This window comes from Chelonia mydas, chromosome 22 (assembly GCF_015237465.2).
Source record: "Chelonia mydas isolate rCheMyd1 chromosome 22, rCheMyd1.pri.v2, whole genome shotgun sequence".
In the NCBI taxonomy this organism is placed as follows: Eukaryota; Metazoa; Chordata; order Testudines; family Cheloniidae; genus Chelonia; species Chelonia mydas.
This window is the reverse complement of record NC_051262.2, coordinates 15,304,859-15,318,441: the sequence shown is the minus strand read 5'-3', so window position 1 is coordinate 15,318,441 and position 13,583 is coordinate 15,304,859. Positions and strand designations below refer to the sequence as shown.

The window sequence follows — 13,583 nt, the reverse complement described above, 5'->3', positions numbered from 1 at the left end:
AGGCTACTAATCCTAAATGCCCTCACCCTGTTGGTACTGGGGATGCAGGTGATGTGTTGAAAAATATCCTTCTTCCCAAGTCAATAACTTTTGCAAAGGCCCTGACAGAAAGTGATCTCACATCTTTTGGAAATCGGACGTTTGTGGGAGGTTTATGCAGGACATCCATGGATACTACATGCTGCCCAACCAGCATACCTCCACGGACATTACAGGTAGAAAAACAACAAATTTGTCATGTTTTGAGCTCCTCCATGTTTGGAAGCACATCTCTAGTCCTACCTGCTTACCTATTGAAATGCAAATTCAGTGTTTACACATGAACTATGTAAAGGAGCTGAAAGGAAAATAAAACGTTTGAGACAGAAGAAGCCTGGCGAGGCATTTTTGGCTTTTGATTGGTTGGTTTAGGCTTTAATTAGTCAAACTGATTCCCTCATATGCCATTTATGTCACGACAAGACGGCACTGGAAAAGATCCTCAACTGGTGTAAACCAGTGTAGCTCACTGGCTTCAATGAAACTCTGCTGAGTTACTCCAGCTCAGGATCTGGCCAATTTTCTGTAGCACTAGACTGGAGTTCCCGCTGCTACTCTTAAGAGAAAGAATCTTTGTACATTTGATTAGTTCTAACCCTGGCACAATTATTCCATTTGTAAAGCAGAATTTACGGCCTTTGAGTTATTTACAAATCACTGGACACCGACACAGCCTCCCAGTCCAGCAACCCTTGCTCTGCTAGATGAAAGCCACTTATAGGTAGCTCAGCTGGTCTTTCTGTGGGGTTAGGACCAGTATTTCTTAGGTGTGATTTGGAAGCTGCGCCTGTCCATTCATCGGATGAATGACAAAGCATGTCTTTGCTGAATACCTGATTTCTCAACATCTGTCTCTGAAGGTACAGGGGTGAATGAAACTAGAGCAGAAGTCTGGCTGTCCTTTCCTGCTAGCAATGTTGCTCTTGATGGATAGAGAAGAGAAACAACACTGAAGACCTTGGCCATGAAAATCAATTTATGCAGGGAACCTTTCTCAAGTTTCTAGCTCCTGCGTCACATATCACTGAAGGCAAGAGTTTAGCAGGGTATGAAAGAGGGTTGGTGATTTCTATGCACAGCAAGAACATCCAGAGCTGTAAAAATAAAGATTGTTTTGGAGAGACTATGAACTCGCCTGTTATAGAACATGAGCCAACCGCTAACTAACAGGGGTCAGGAGGAAACTTTCTCTGGGGACTGGTTATCCCATTAGTTCAGGGCTTCTTATATCTTCCTCTGAAGCAGCTGATGCCGGCCACTGTTGGAGGCAAGAAATTGGGCTAGATGGGCCTTGGTCTGCATCAGTGTGGTTGCTCCTGTTGTGTATCAAAACAGAAATGTTTTGGAGCAATTCTTCCTCCACAATGCCTGCTCTCAAGGAGTTCTTGTCAAAAACCGGGCTGGGGAGTCCATTTGGGTATAACAGGAAATGACCCTCCACTTTCCCCAAAGCTTGAACCCAGACTCAAACCTTGGAAAAGTTCTGCTAAGTTCATATTTGTTTCTTTTGTTTCTTTTCGTTAAGTGCCGCAGGAAAGTTTATTTTGGCAGAACATTCTGCCCCAAAGGAACCAACGTGTTCTGAGGCTAGCAAACTTCCAATCCTGACTTCTAGGCCAAACAGGTCACGCTCCATTCCAATAGGCTGTGGAAAAGCATAGAGAACTTCGGATCCTTATCTGAACTCCTTTGCCCGTTGAGATTCTCTGCTTGTCGCTCAGAAGGAAGTCTTTTAACTTTCTGTGTGTATCTGCAGCCACAGAGGACAATGAATGTGCTAAAAGATGCATGGGATGAAGAAATTAGAGCTTAACCCTTTACCTGCTGGTTCCCCAGTGGTACCTGGTGTCCTGCTATATCTATTTAAACTCGATGGAAATCAGCAGAATGTTAACTTAGGTACATTCCGCAGCAAATCAGGTGCATTTTACTTGGAATTCGGCAGCAAGTGTGTTCTGCTGATGTTATGGCAGCTCTTAGAGGCCCCAACTGAGAAACAGGCTCCGTTGTTCTAGGTATTGTACATACACACAGCAAGAGGCAACCTCTGCCTCAACAAGCTTACAATCTACATGGAAAAGACAATGGGCTGGAGATAGGAACTATTAATCACCCCCATTTTACAGGAACTGAGGCACAGGGTGATTAAGTGACTTGAGCAAGGTCACAGAGGTAGTCTGTGACAGAATTGGGAACAGGACTCAGATCTCTTGAGTTCCAGTCCAGCATCTTGACCACAAGTCCATCTTCTACCTGGCCACATAGGACTATTCAGCAGCACAGCACATGCTTTCTACCCGGACGCCTGGCACATCAAGCAGAAGAGCAGGTACATTTTGCCTATACATATCCGATACTTTCAGCGGCACCACAGGGTTATTCCACTAGGAAGTTCTTGGAGTATTCAGTATTAACCAAGCAGCTAATGACTGTATTCAATATGTGTTAAAAAGCTCATGCTATTCCCTCCTTTTTCACAGACACTCTGAGACTAGAGTCATTCCTTACTACCCTGGGAGTTTTGTCCCAAGAATGTGGTAGCTGAAATTTCATGATCGTAATTATGAATTACGTGCACTGCCTTGCTTCGGCTGCACATGCTGCAGTCTGATGCCCTGGTTCTTTCTACTTTCTACTACAAAGCACCGGATAACCAAGCAGGACAGAGGAATATCTGGCAGTGTATATTTCATACACCGGGCAATGCACATTCTAGGTCTCATAAATCATCTTCAAGACAAAGGCTGTAATGAGAGATTGTTGATACGATGTAGCATGAGTCACATAACAAGATTATGGCACAATGGACTGATTAGTTACATAGTGTTCCTATCCTTCACCCCCCCACACACAAAATTTTCCAAAAAGACATTCATATTTGTATGTTAATTTTCATACTTCTCTGTGTTTTGTAGTTTGCCCACAAAGGCAGATGTAATACAACAAGAAAGGCTCTTCTCATGGTATTTCCAAATTGATTTTTATTCTCTAGCGGTTCAGATAAGTTTGGATAAGCATCTGAACCAAACCTCTAAATCATCAATGACTTGTCTATCAATAATGACAACTAGTGGTGATGAAACTATTTGGTAGAATTAAAATTCATTAAGAATTCAGCCCCTTTTTTAGTTTACAAATTGTGTGTGTAGGAATAAGAGTGTTTTTTAAAATGTACCATGATTGGTAAGTATTGACTAAATATTTTCTATGAATAATTCTGTCTACCACAACAACAGACAAAGTATATGAGCCTAAGGAGAAAGGCTGACTGATTTTTTCAAGGATATTGTTTACAAACTTTTCATTCCCACCGTCACAGTTTCAGGCCTAACCGCACATTTGACACACACACCTTGTGGTCTTCCTCAAGGACACCCTCCTAAGGTTTCCAGCTCTGAGCCTCTCTCACGCAGAGACCCGCATCTCTCTCCCTTCAGATTGGGAGTTTAGGCTTACAGTACCACTGCATCTCACTGTGGTTTCCCCAGCAGGTCTGTCTAGGGTCCAGCATCTGTGGTTAACTTGTCTCCTGGGTCTATAAAAGTGTACACCAGTTACCAACCAGCCCTCACAAAACAAACATATAAAAACAATGAAAGTTCCCATATAAAAGCTTACCAGAGGTCACCCCAACTCCATCCTAGAGCTCTGGTATGTGTCAGTCTTTCAAACCCCACAACTGGGTTTGCCCACTTGGTTACAAGTCCATGTCACCTTTTTAGACCAGGAACAAGAACCCCAACCAGACAGCTCAGGTCTTTGATCTCCACTCTCCAGGAACAGTCAATCACCAGTCAAAGGGCTGCTGCTCAGGGTGTAGTGTCAGAAGGCTAGGTTTTTGCATAACCCAAAGTGAGGAATTTGCATTAACCACACCTCAGGGATTCCCCTACTTGATATTTATGGTCACAAAAGTCCATGCCTGTCTTTCACATCCTAATATCGATTTCTGAACTCCTTTACACTTCCCAGGACTCACATCTGTCACACCCACTGTTTGCTATTTGTTACTCATATGATGTAGTTGCTGATCTAGGTCACATGGTAGTGTTTCTGCTTTCTGATTGGATGACTGAAATATTCCATTCAGAGAATTGTTAATAACAATGAATGCTTCTCCATCCAGTACACATGTTTGGCCTGATAATCAGCCGCGCTCAAATTCTTGCTGTTTTCAGGATACACAAAGTTCTTCACAGACACCCAACACTGGTCGGAATACTCATGAATAACTGCTCCTTCTTGTAACACTTAGCCGTGCATGCTGCTTTGCCTTTATATGGTTGCCTATAGTTACTCCACTGCTGTCATTCATTTTGTACTGTAAAAACTGTCCTAAAACTTTTGTTTTCTTCAGAAAAAAATTAAAAACACAACAACAGACTTTGCCAACTCTTAAAAGAAAACGGATGACTGGCAAATGTCAGGTTTCAGCGCATTTATTAGGGATACATTTTAATAACAATTTCCTGGCTCACCTCTGCTTTACTCCTGGCTTACACCAATGAGCCTCCACTGATTTAATAAAATCAGAGCAACACACTCATGGATCAGGCCCAGTATTTCAAGTTTACAAGCATGGGAAGGTTAATAGTAATGAAACTGGTGCAGAATTTTCCTTGCAATGCCCCAAACTTACTGGGCACCTCTAACCCCTCCTGTAATATAAATAATAAACAACAATAAAACAGCTTAAAAAACCCTTATACTGGAAAGCTCTTGGCTCTTCCCTGGATAGTCTGATCAATCCCTAGCCTGGACAATATTGCCAAGATGAGAGCATCACTTTCCGCTGATGATTCAGCAGCACAATCATTGTAATAAGCCCCTCATTTTTAGTGGAAAATGGGACGTGAGGGGCCGTGTCTGGAGCAATCAGTAGCTGTGCAACCCAGGGCTATGCTGCCCTTTGTAAGGTACCTTGTTCCCATAAAAGCCTTTTAGCAGATTTCTGCACTCCACGAAGTGCTCACAAGGGCTCCAGCTGGAAGAAAATGCCACTGGCAGCAGGATGTTAATCTGAAAACACCAGCATCGTAGGTGCAGTTGGGAACCCAGCAGCCAGGGGCTTCACTAAAAGCATTGGACTCGGAGCTAATCGAGGCTCCTTTTGATCCCTTTGAGAGTGATATTTGGTGGATTATAGACTCTCCTCTGGAAATAAGGAGCTTGTCGAAGACCAACTAATACCTGTGCTTTTATCTGGGGTGTGAAGATCTTCTGCTTCACCCTCAGACTGATCTACTTGCTTATCTCCTCTTGTTGGTCCTGAAATGATGCAGTCTGAGCAGGGGCCAGCCGCTGAAGAAAACTCTCAGGATCTCAAAGAACTTTGGCTGCTAGATACAGGGAGTAATTGTAGAGAGCTCAGCGTCTCTGAAAATCAGGGCCAAGCGGTAAAGGAAGCTGCATACACTGCGGGTTCTTTCTGCCATTTATGTGTCTGTAAGATTCCCTCATCAGCATTATCAGGTGGTTATGAATGTGCAGGGATATACCGAACTGTCCCTAACAGGGAAGGATTACTATGAACCCTGGCTTTGGGAAGGGCAGGTCACGGGCAAGCGGTATTTTACACCATAAGAGTTGGACTCTGGGTCACATGGAAGTTAAAGTAGGTCAAGATTTTAAACTAAAGCCAAGTCTGGAGCTTGCCTTCTTTGATAAGTCCAGTGTCAAGGGGCAGGGTTGCAAAGGTGATGAGAATGCAGCATGGCTAACTGTTCAAGCCTGGGAGGTTAGGTCAAAAAGGTATCACAACAGATAACCATCTTATCTTCCAGACTGTACAATGATGACTATGAGATTCCAGTAGGGGGTCCCCTGACTCCATGAATACACATTACCTAACTGGTCCTGGTGCATAGATGGGAAGGCAAGTTCTGGAGCTCTTGGTGTAGGACCCTGCCAACGGCGGAATATGTAATTAAGGGGACCGACAAATCCCTCTTGTATTGGCAATTCCAAGCTCCCCAAATCTAAATGATAGACATTTTCTTGTCACACATTTCACGCTAGATTCCACACTTAATAACAACGAGCTGGCAAACAGAAGTACGACCCAACATTTTAGGACATAAATGTGACCGAGACTCCCGTATCCAGGTGAAACTGCAGGGGGAATTTAGGGAAGCAGAATGGAGTAATAAAATTAGAATTTCAGCACACTGGGGATTTTACACCTACTTTTAGAGTTTTTTTTAAAAGTATCATAGGACATTAGTAACCTCAAGTCCAGCCATGCTACCGTTGAAGTCAATTGGAGTTTTGCCATTGACTTTAGCAGGGCGGGATCACGTAGATACTATGTTGACAGGCACTATATAGGATCCTATGTCAGAGAGACAGACAGGATTCAGCCCCCCTCCATGTGGACAGGAATTGGGACCTTAGGCTTATGTCACCTCAGTGAACATTAACTCAGCGCTGAACCAGGTCTGTCCAACAACAACTCAGGTACCATCCCCTGTGGTACCAATACCTCTTTCGGAAAGGTTTATCCTGGAAGGTCTCCTATTGAAACAGCGACCCATCCTGATAGCTCAGGAGAACTGATGGGAGCACACAGTGGTCTGACTGCAGTGTAGCTAAAATAATAAAGCACATAGGGTCCAACCCAGAATTCTCACGGCAAAGCAAGGTAAGCGACTCCGAGCTTAGGTTCCAGTGCATGCTGGAACAGCAGCTGTTTACATCAAGAGAGAGCAGAGAATGTCAGGGCCTGGGATTTTGTTGCCAGCAGGTCAGCCGGAGCAGGACACCTTTTGAAGGAAGGAGATAGGGATTGGGAAAGTGATGCACTATTTATATTTTCTCTGCTACCTTGTTCATTTTAACGAGCAGCAAGAAACCAATGTGAAGCGAAGGAAATCTCATTAAAAAGCATGAAAGGAAAAACGACTCAGGAAAGATAATAGGAGCTTAATGTATTAGCAACGCTAGGAGTTGCTCTGATTGCATGCTGGGCTGGTGCTTTGACTGGGTTTGATGCCTCCTCCTTGTTCCGGTGCCAGATGCTAGTCAGCTTTTCAAATGTCAGTCTTGTAACTAGATATTTTTTGTTTGATTTCCTTGCAGCCTTGAGTCCATCTGAATGAACGTTCAGAGACCCTTAAATGCAGTTGTCATGGTTCATCTGGGTCCCTTTTCAATACAATGATGTAGCAATACGTTTGGGGAGCGTGAAAAGGAGTGGATGGAGGCTGTCAGGGTCAGCACTGCTAAGGGATGATGGACAACTCACTGCTTTTGATAGGGGAAGGGGATCTAGGCATTGGATCAGATTGATCTGGCAATAAGAGAGCAGATGCCTCGGGACTGAGCACTCCTGGCTCCCATGGGAAGTCAATGCAAGCGGTGGAGCTCAGTATCTCTGCAAATAAGACAGCACGTCTCTGAATCTGGGCACACAACAACAGAGGTGCTCAAAATTTGTGTGCACTTTGGAAAATCTGGGCCTGAATGGTCTCGTCCTAATCTTCTGAGAGAGATTTGCCCTCCTCGTAAAATTACAGTTTCACAGTGCATCTGCTTAAACAAGGCTGATCAATGGAATAACAAGGGATGCTGCAGATCAGGATTGCGAAGCATTGAGACTGAGTGCATTGGCAAGCTTGTGTGTGGGGAGCCAAGCACTGGATTACTTGTGGGCCCTGCATGTTAGAGGATTGGTTCGGAAAGTTCAGCTCCCTTTGTTTGCTTTATAAAAAATATCCAAGTGGTCGCATTTCCTAGGGCAAGACTGGTGGATAAATTACTGCAAGGTAGAAAGGGTGTTCTAGAAGTGTTTAAGATCGGAGTTTCCCATCTTAATTAGGTTTAGACAAGCCTGGGATCTGCCTCCAGTACACACATGCATCTGTCAAGGGAAGCTCTGACCACATAGAGGTTCACCCTTCCCCTATTGCTGAAGTGACCATAACAACCAATTCCATTGGAACCCAGCAGTGAGTAAAAGGGATACACTTATTCAGGTTCTATCTGCCTTGCAAAGTACTTTCAAGGCATCATCACTGTAGCCTGTGAGCACCTCTCAGACCTAAAAGGATTTATCCTCACAATGTCTCTGTGAGGTAGCAAAGTATTATCTCCACTAAGTACCTGTGTAACTCAGGTTCAAAGAGATTAAAGCCCAGATCCTCAATGGTATTTAGGCATCTAACTCCCTTTGAGGATTTTGGCCTACTTGACTTGTCTGAGTGATTCAGACATAGCCAAGAGCACTGAGTCCTACTCCAGTGCCTTGACCCTAAGACCAGTAAGTGTCATAGCCTCTGCAAGGTTTACTCGCATATATGACAGAAACATGGAGCTGACCTCCATGAGCTTGTGTGTGCATGATGGATCCATTACACTCTAGTCTTTGAGTATCATGTGGCTTCTTCTTTGTGACAGGGTGGAGCTGGAACCTGGCATTTTTACCTTCATGGATCCCCTGAACGTGTCCTGGTACAATGATGACATTGGCAACAGGAACTGGAGCAAGCCTCTCAATGGGTCCGATGAAGACCAGAAGCCACAATACAACTACTATGCCATGCTTCTCACCCTCCTTATCTTCGTCATCGTCTTCGGCAACGTGTTGGTGTGCATAGCCGTGTCCAGGGAAAAAGCCCTTCAGACCACCACTAACTACCTGATCGTGAGTCTGGCCGTGGCAGATCTCTTGGTGGCGACTCTGGTGATGCCCTGGGTAGTCTACCTGGAGGTAGGTGGCATTGCTTTGTAGCGTATCCTCTGCAAGCCAAATATTTCTGATGCCTATATCCAGAGAGTGGAAGATTAGTGGCTTGGGAATCAGCTATTTAAAGTGTGGCTCTACTCAGAATAATAACTGCCTCTCAGTAATTTCAAGAAACAAATCTACTCATTTTTCTAATTGCCAGCCCTGTGAATGCAACCAAGAATCTGAGAGTCAGGCAGGCTTCTTCCTATTTCACACATCATCACCACCACAAACAAAGGTTCTGGAGGTCAAATTAGGTCCTCTGTGACACCCGGGATGCTCCACTGTCTTCAGATTATGTTCTCCATGACATGTGCAGTCCCATTGTCTTCGATGGGTTTGCTCAGGTGTGTCTGGTGCTTAGTTCACTAATCTACTGAGCATGCACAAGAAAGAAGAGAATCCAGATCATTTTCCCCATAGCTGTACTAGTTCTACAAGGCTAACAGGAGTTTAAAACTCAGACAACATTAATTTAGCCTGCAATGTGAGCAGATTCTGCATACCCACCCAGAGCAGGTCTGAGGAATACGAAGGTGACATCTTTATAAGGCATTAGAGCCAGATCCTCAGCTGGTATAAAACAGCGCCATTGCAATAGACCTATGCTGCTTAACAACGTTTAAGGATCTGGCCTTTAAGATTACAGTAAGATTGCTTCCACTCTTTATCCTTCTGAGGTGATCAGTTGAACACGGAATTTATGTGTGGATTTTTTTTATAAGACCTTAAACAGGAAGGTCCTAGGTGTTCTATATAGCCATTAAAGCTTCTGTGGCACTTAGAATAGGATTCACTATGTGGTTCTTGGTCAAATTTTCTTCACCAAAATTATTACTATTAACAATCATGTTTATTACTGTGCTGCCTAATGCAAATGAGACAAATGCTAATATAAAAAAAGAAAAACAAAACCAGAGGAACGTAGGCCTAGCTTGACATGAGTAACTGGACATAGGTGAGGCCTCAGTTCCTGGGAGACAGGATTAGGGAGGGGAAAGGATCAGCAGGCTGGAAACAGAATGTCTGCACTAGCTAAGATAAGGGGAACACTCAGATAACAATTTACAATGGACAAGATAACAATTGGTAAGATAAGCCTGGTATGTAAAACGGGCAAAGAGTAAATCAGGCATGGCCAGTGCATGCTATATTGGTTCATACAAAGTGACAAAGTCAATCCCAAAACCTGTGATGCCATGAATAGCAAATGCAAATGTGTCAATGTATATAAAGGAAGAGGTTTGGACATGTGGTACGCTCTATACCCACCCCCTACACTTGAGTCTGACCAGCTCAGTGTAGATTTGCTGTATGCTAAATAAAGAAACCTGAGTCATGACACTGCAGGCATTCTGAATTCTTGGGGAAACCAAGTGGAAGAGGTCCGAGGGAAACCCCAACAAGGACTAACCTTGAGTTGACATGGATTTTCCAAGATACACAGCCATGTGCAACGCATGCCCAAGCACAAGAATGGGCCCCTAACACCTCATTGATGTTGTGTGAATAAACTATATAGACTACTGACCGAACACACAGGACCACGGCATAGTTCTTAAAAACCACAGCAGTAGGGAAAACGTGCAATTGTATGTGCAAAATGTAAATGCAGAGCTACTGTGTCATAATATATAAGAGAAACAAAATCACAGGTGAGCTACTTGTCACATTACAGTAGTTAGAGCGTCACTTTGGTATAAAAGAATTTTGTGCCTCTGCGTTTGGAGCCATGTTTGAGTGGCACCGTGTTTTGTGAAAGCGGAATATTCCAAATCTGCCAAGCATTTAGCTGACATCAAATGATCCTGGAAACGTAAATAGCTAGAAAGAGCGAAGTGCAATGTGTGGGAAAGGATAATAGAAAAGTACAAGGCCCTTGTTCTTCAGATCTTTAGAAAAACTTGTGTGCACGAGCGCACGTCAGAGAAAGGCACAAAGAGAGAGAAAACGTTACTTTCTTTGGAGACTGGTTGACTCAGGGAATAGCACACTAAGCAATTTAACCTCTTGTGCAAAGAACGATCTGAAGTTTTATGTACCACATAAGGGCTTAAGTGGTATTTAAGTTGTACTTAGGCCTTGTGCTAGCCTTCTACACAGGGATGAGTTGCATCCACAATGCCTAAAGTACTGGGTAAAGTTCTACTCGGGTTGCCAAAAAGTTGTTACATATGTTACTATGTGATGACTGTCTGAGACCTATGTGAAATGAGCTTCAAGGGGTCTCAATCCAATTCCTGGTGATTAGGTGTCCACATCACCCTCAAAACCATTACTAATTGGCCTTTGCTTGGTGGCTATCAGGAGAAGCCAAGGATTGAATAAACCATGGAGACTGAACATCTATCTATCTATATATCTATGTCTGACCACCTAGAGAAGATCTTTTCAATTAAGGTTGAAGCAAATTGGGTGAGAGGAAAGGAAGGATACTTACGTTGCTGCTGTAGTCTCTAAATAAGTAGTAGACATCAAGAGGTGTCCATATGGCATCATTTACCGGTGCTAAATTCATCTAACAAGAAAAATAGCTAAATAAATGACATTTCCTTCAATATTCTTTCTTTTAGATGGGCCTGTAATTGGAGAGAAACTGGAGGGTTTTTTCCAGAGAACTCTACACATGCAAAATTACAAAGTGAACATTAAATTGCAGTCAAAACAAGCAAGAAGTCAGGGCTGCAATCCAGCAAAGCAGTTAAGCATGTGCTTAACTTTAAGCACATGAGTAGTCTAACTGAAATCATTGGAATTAGTCACATGTTTAAAGTTAAGTACTCCGCTGGATCAAGGCTCAAGGGTGCTACAGAAGTTTAGTTATTTACTTTACAGAGGGGACAGAGAAACAATAATTACTGCCAAGTGCTGAATACACTCAGACTGCAAATGAAAAGCCCTTTGCTGAGACCTCTGTCTGATCTATGTTTCACAGCAGGGTTCTTGATTTTAATTTTCTCACTGCCGAGTTATTGCCTTTTAATCTAGTCTACAGCCCTGAAGTCAATTGGAAGCATTTACATAGAGCATCCCCACTAGGTATCAGTGGAGTCTAGAAGGGAAGAGGAGTTTGCTTTATAAGACAATTGGTTGCCACTTCACTAATAGCCGACTGGGGTTGCCCAGGTATTTGAATACTTAGGGTTAGATTGCGTAAGGGGTGGTGCATAAAGTGCCCCAGAGGAACAGCGCTGAGAAGCATTGTACTTCACAGGCACCCCACACACACCCTGAGTCACAAATCCTCCCTGTGCTTCCTCCTTGCTTTGGGAGGAAGTAGCCATTTGCTGCTTGCCTACACCATCCCCACACAATGCCTGCTTGCTCCTGTGTATCCAGACCGGAGACACGGGTAACTGCACAGTGTTCTACTTCCCTTTACTCCCCTCCGTGAGTAGGTAGTCCAAGGTACAATCTAGCTCTTAATCTTTATAGAGTGCTTTGAGCTCCTCAAATGAGAGATTCTGTACAAATTCCATTTGTAATTGAATGCTATATTAAAGCTATACAATTTCAGATAATATTCATGATTAATATTACCCATCTCATCCACATTTTGCAACTCTTTTAACGAAGATTGCACATATATTCAATAGTTGTTGGCAATTTTGTTGTAGCCCTCTTGGTCCCAGGATATGAAAAGGACAAGGCCAGGGCGGTAATATTTTTTATTGGACCAACTTCTACTGGTGGAAGGTACAAGCCTCTGAAGAAAAGCTCTGTGTAACCTGAAAGCTTGTAACTTCCACCAACAGAAGTTGGTCCAATAAAAGGTTTTACTGCCCCAGCCTTGTCTCATACACATTCAAGAAAGTGGGGATGATAATGGATTCACAATCAGAATTTGTTAATTACCATCCAAATGCACCAAAACACTTAAGCACTTGCTTAATTTTGAGCATCTGAATAGTCCCAGTTACTTCAAGGGCTTGATCCTGCAAAGTGCTGAGTGCTCTAGCCCGGGTCCTACAAACCATTTAGCCATGTGCTTAACCTTAAGCGGGTGGGTAGTCCCTCTGAAGTCAATGGGCACATGAGCGTGCTTAAAATTAAGCACATGCTTAAGTGCTTTGCTGTATCAGGCATTCAGCAGCTTCTAGGATCAAGCCTGCAGAGAACTGGCCCCATGCCTCAAGTTCCACTTGTGCGCTCTTGAATCAGGGTCGGAAAGATTTGTTTGTAAGAGTAATTGATTGTTAAACCAATTGATTTAAATGGTAGAATTAGTGAGAAATTACTTGGTTTTTTCCTAACCATATCAGATGCCCCATACATTCCCAGCAACACCTTGTCACACCTAGTACCTAATATGAAGGACAAATGTTTGGGGAGTTTAATATCCATGTTAGCATAGGGGTAGCCCATTGCCCCTTCATAACTGTTTGAAAATACTTGTCACATTTATGCACCGCAGTTGGTGTTAATTGTGTCCCCAGGTTAGGCTGTGTGGGTTCTGGTTAACTGCAGAAATCAGTATTAGTATATCTGGGGAGGGGAGGAGGGAAGAAGAGGAGACAGGATATTTGACTGCACATCAGGAAAATTGAAAAACCCAAATCAGCAGGATGTAGAATCCGTAATGAAGATTAATTCACACTTTACGTCATGCAGCTTAAACTGCTCCCCAGAAGGTAGACATCACGTTGCTGTGGGGATCTTTCTTCTACAATTAGTAGAGAGAAAAATCTAATCACAGTCATGGAAGTTAGCACTGGAACCGATCTACACAGTCACCCAGCTCATCTCCCCGGGCAGTGTCTGTATCTTTCCCTACAGAACATCTATTAGTGACTGGTCGTCAACCACTACAAGGCTGGAG

The 13,583-nt window shown here is 43.4% G+C and overlaps 1 protein-coding gene across 1 annotated transcript in view; it reads left to right on the top strand.

Moving 5' to 3' along the window:
- DRD2 (dopamine receptor D2) overlaps positions 1–13,583 on the top strand; it is a 64,603-nt gene that overhangs the window by 36,037 nt on the left and 14,983 nt on the right. The window contains exon 2 of the mRNA XM_007060471.4: positions 8,434–8,746. Coding sequence (XP_007060533.1) covers positions 8,465–8,746 — 282 coding nt within the window. The 5' untranslated portion in view covers positions 8,434–8,464. The remainder of the gene's footprint in view (positions 1–8,433; positions 8,747–13,583) is intronic.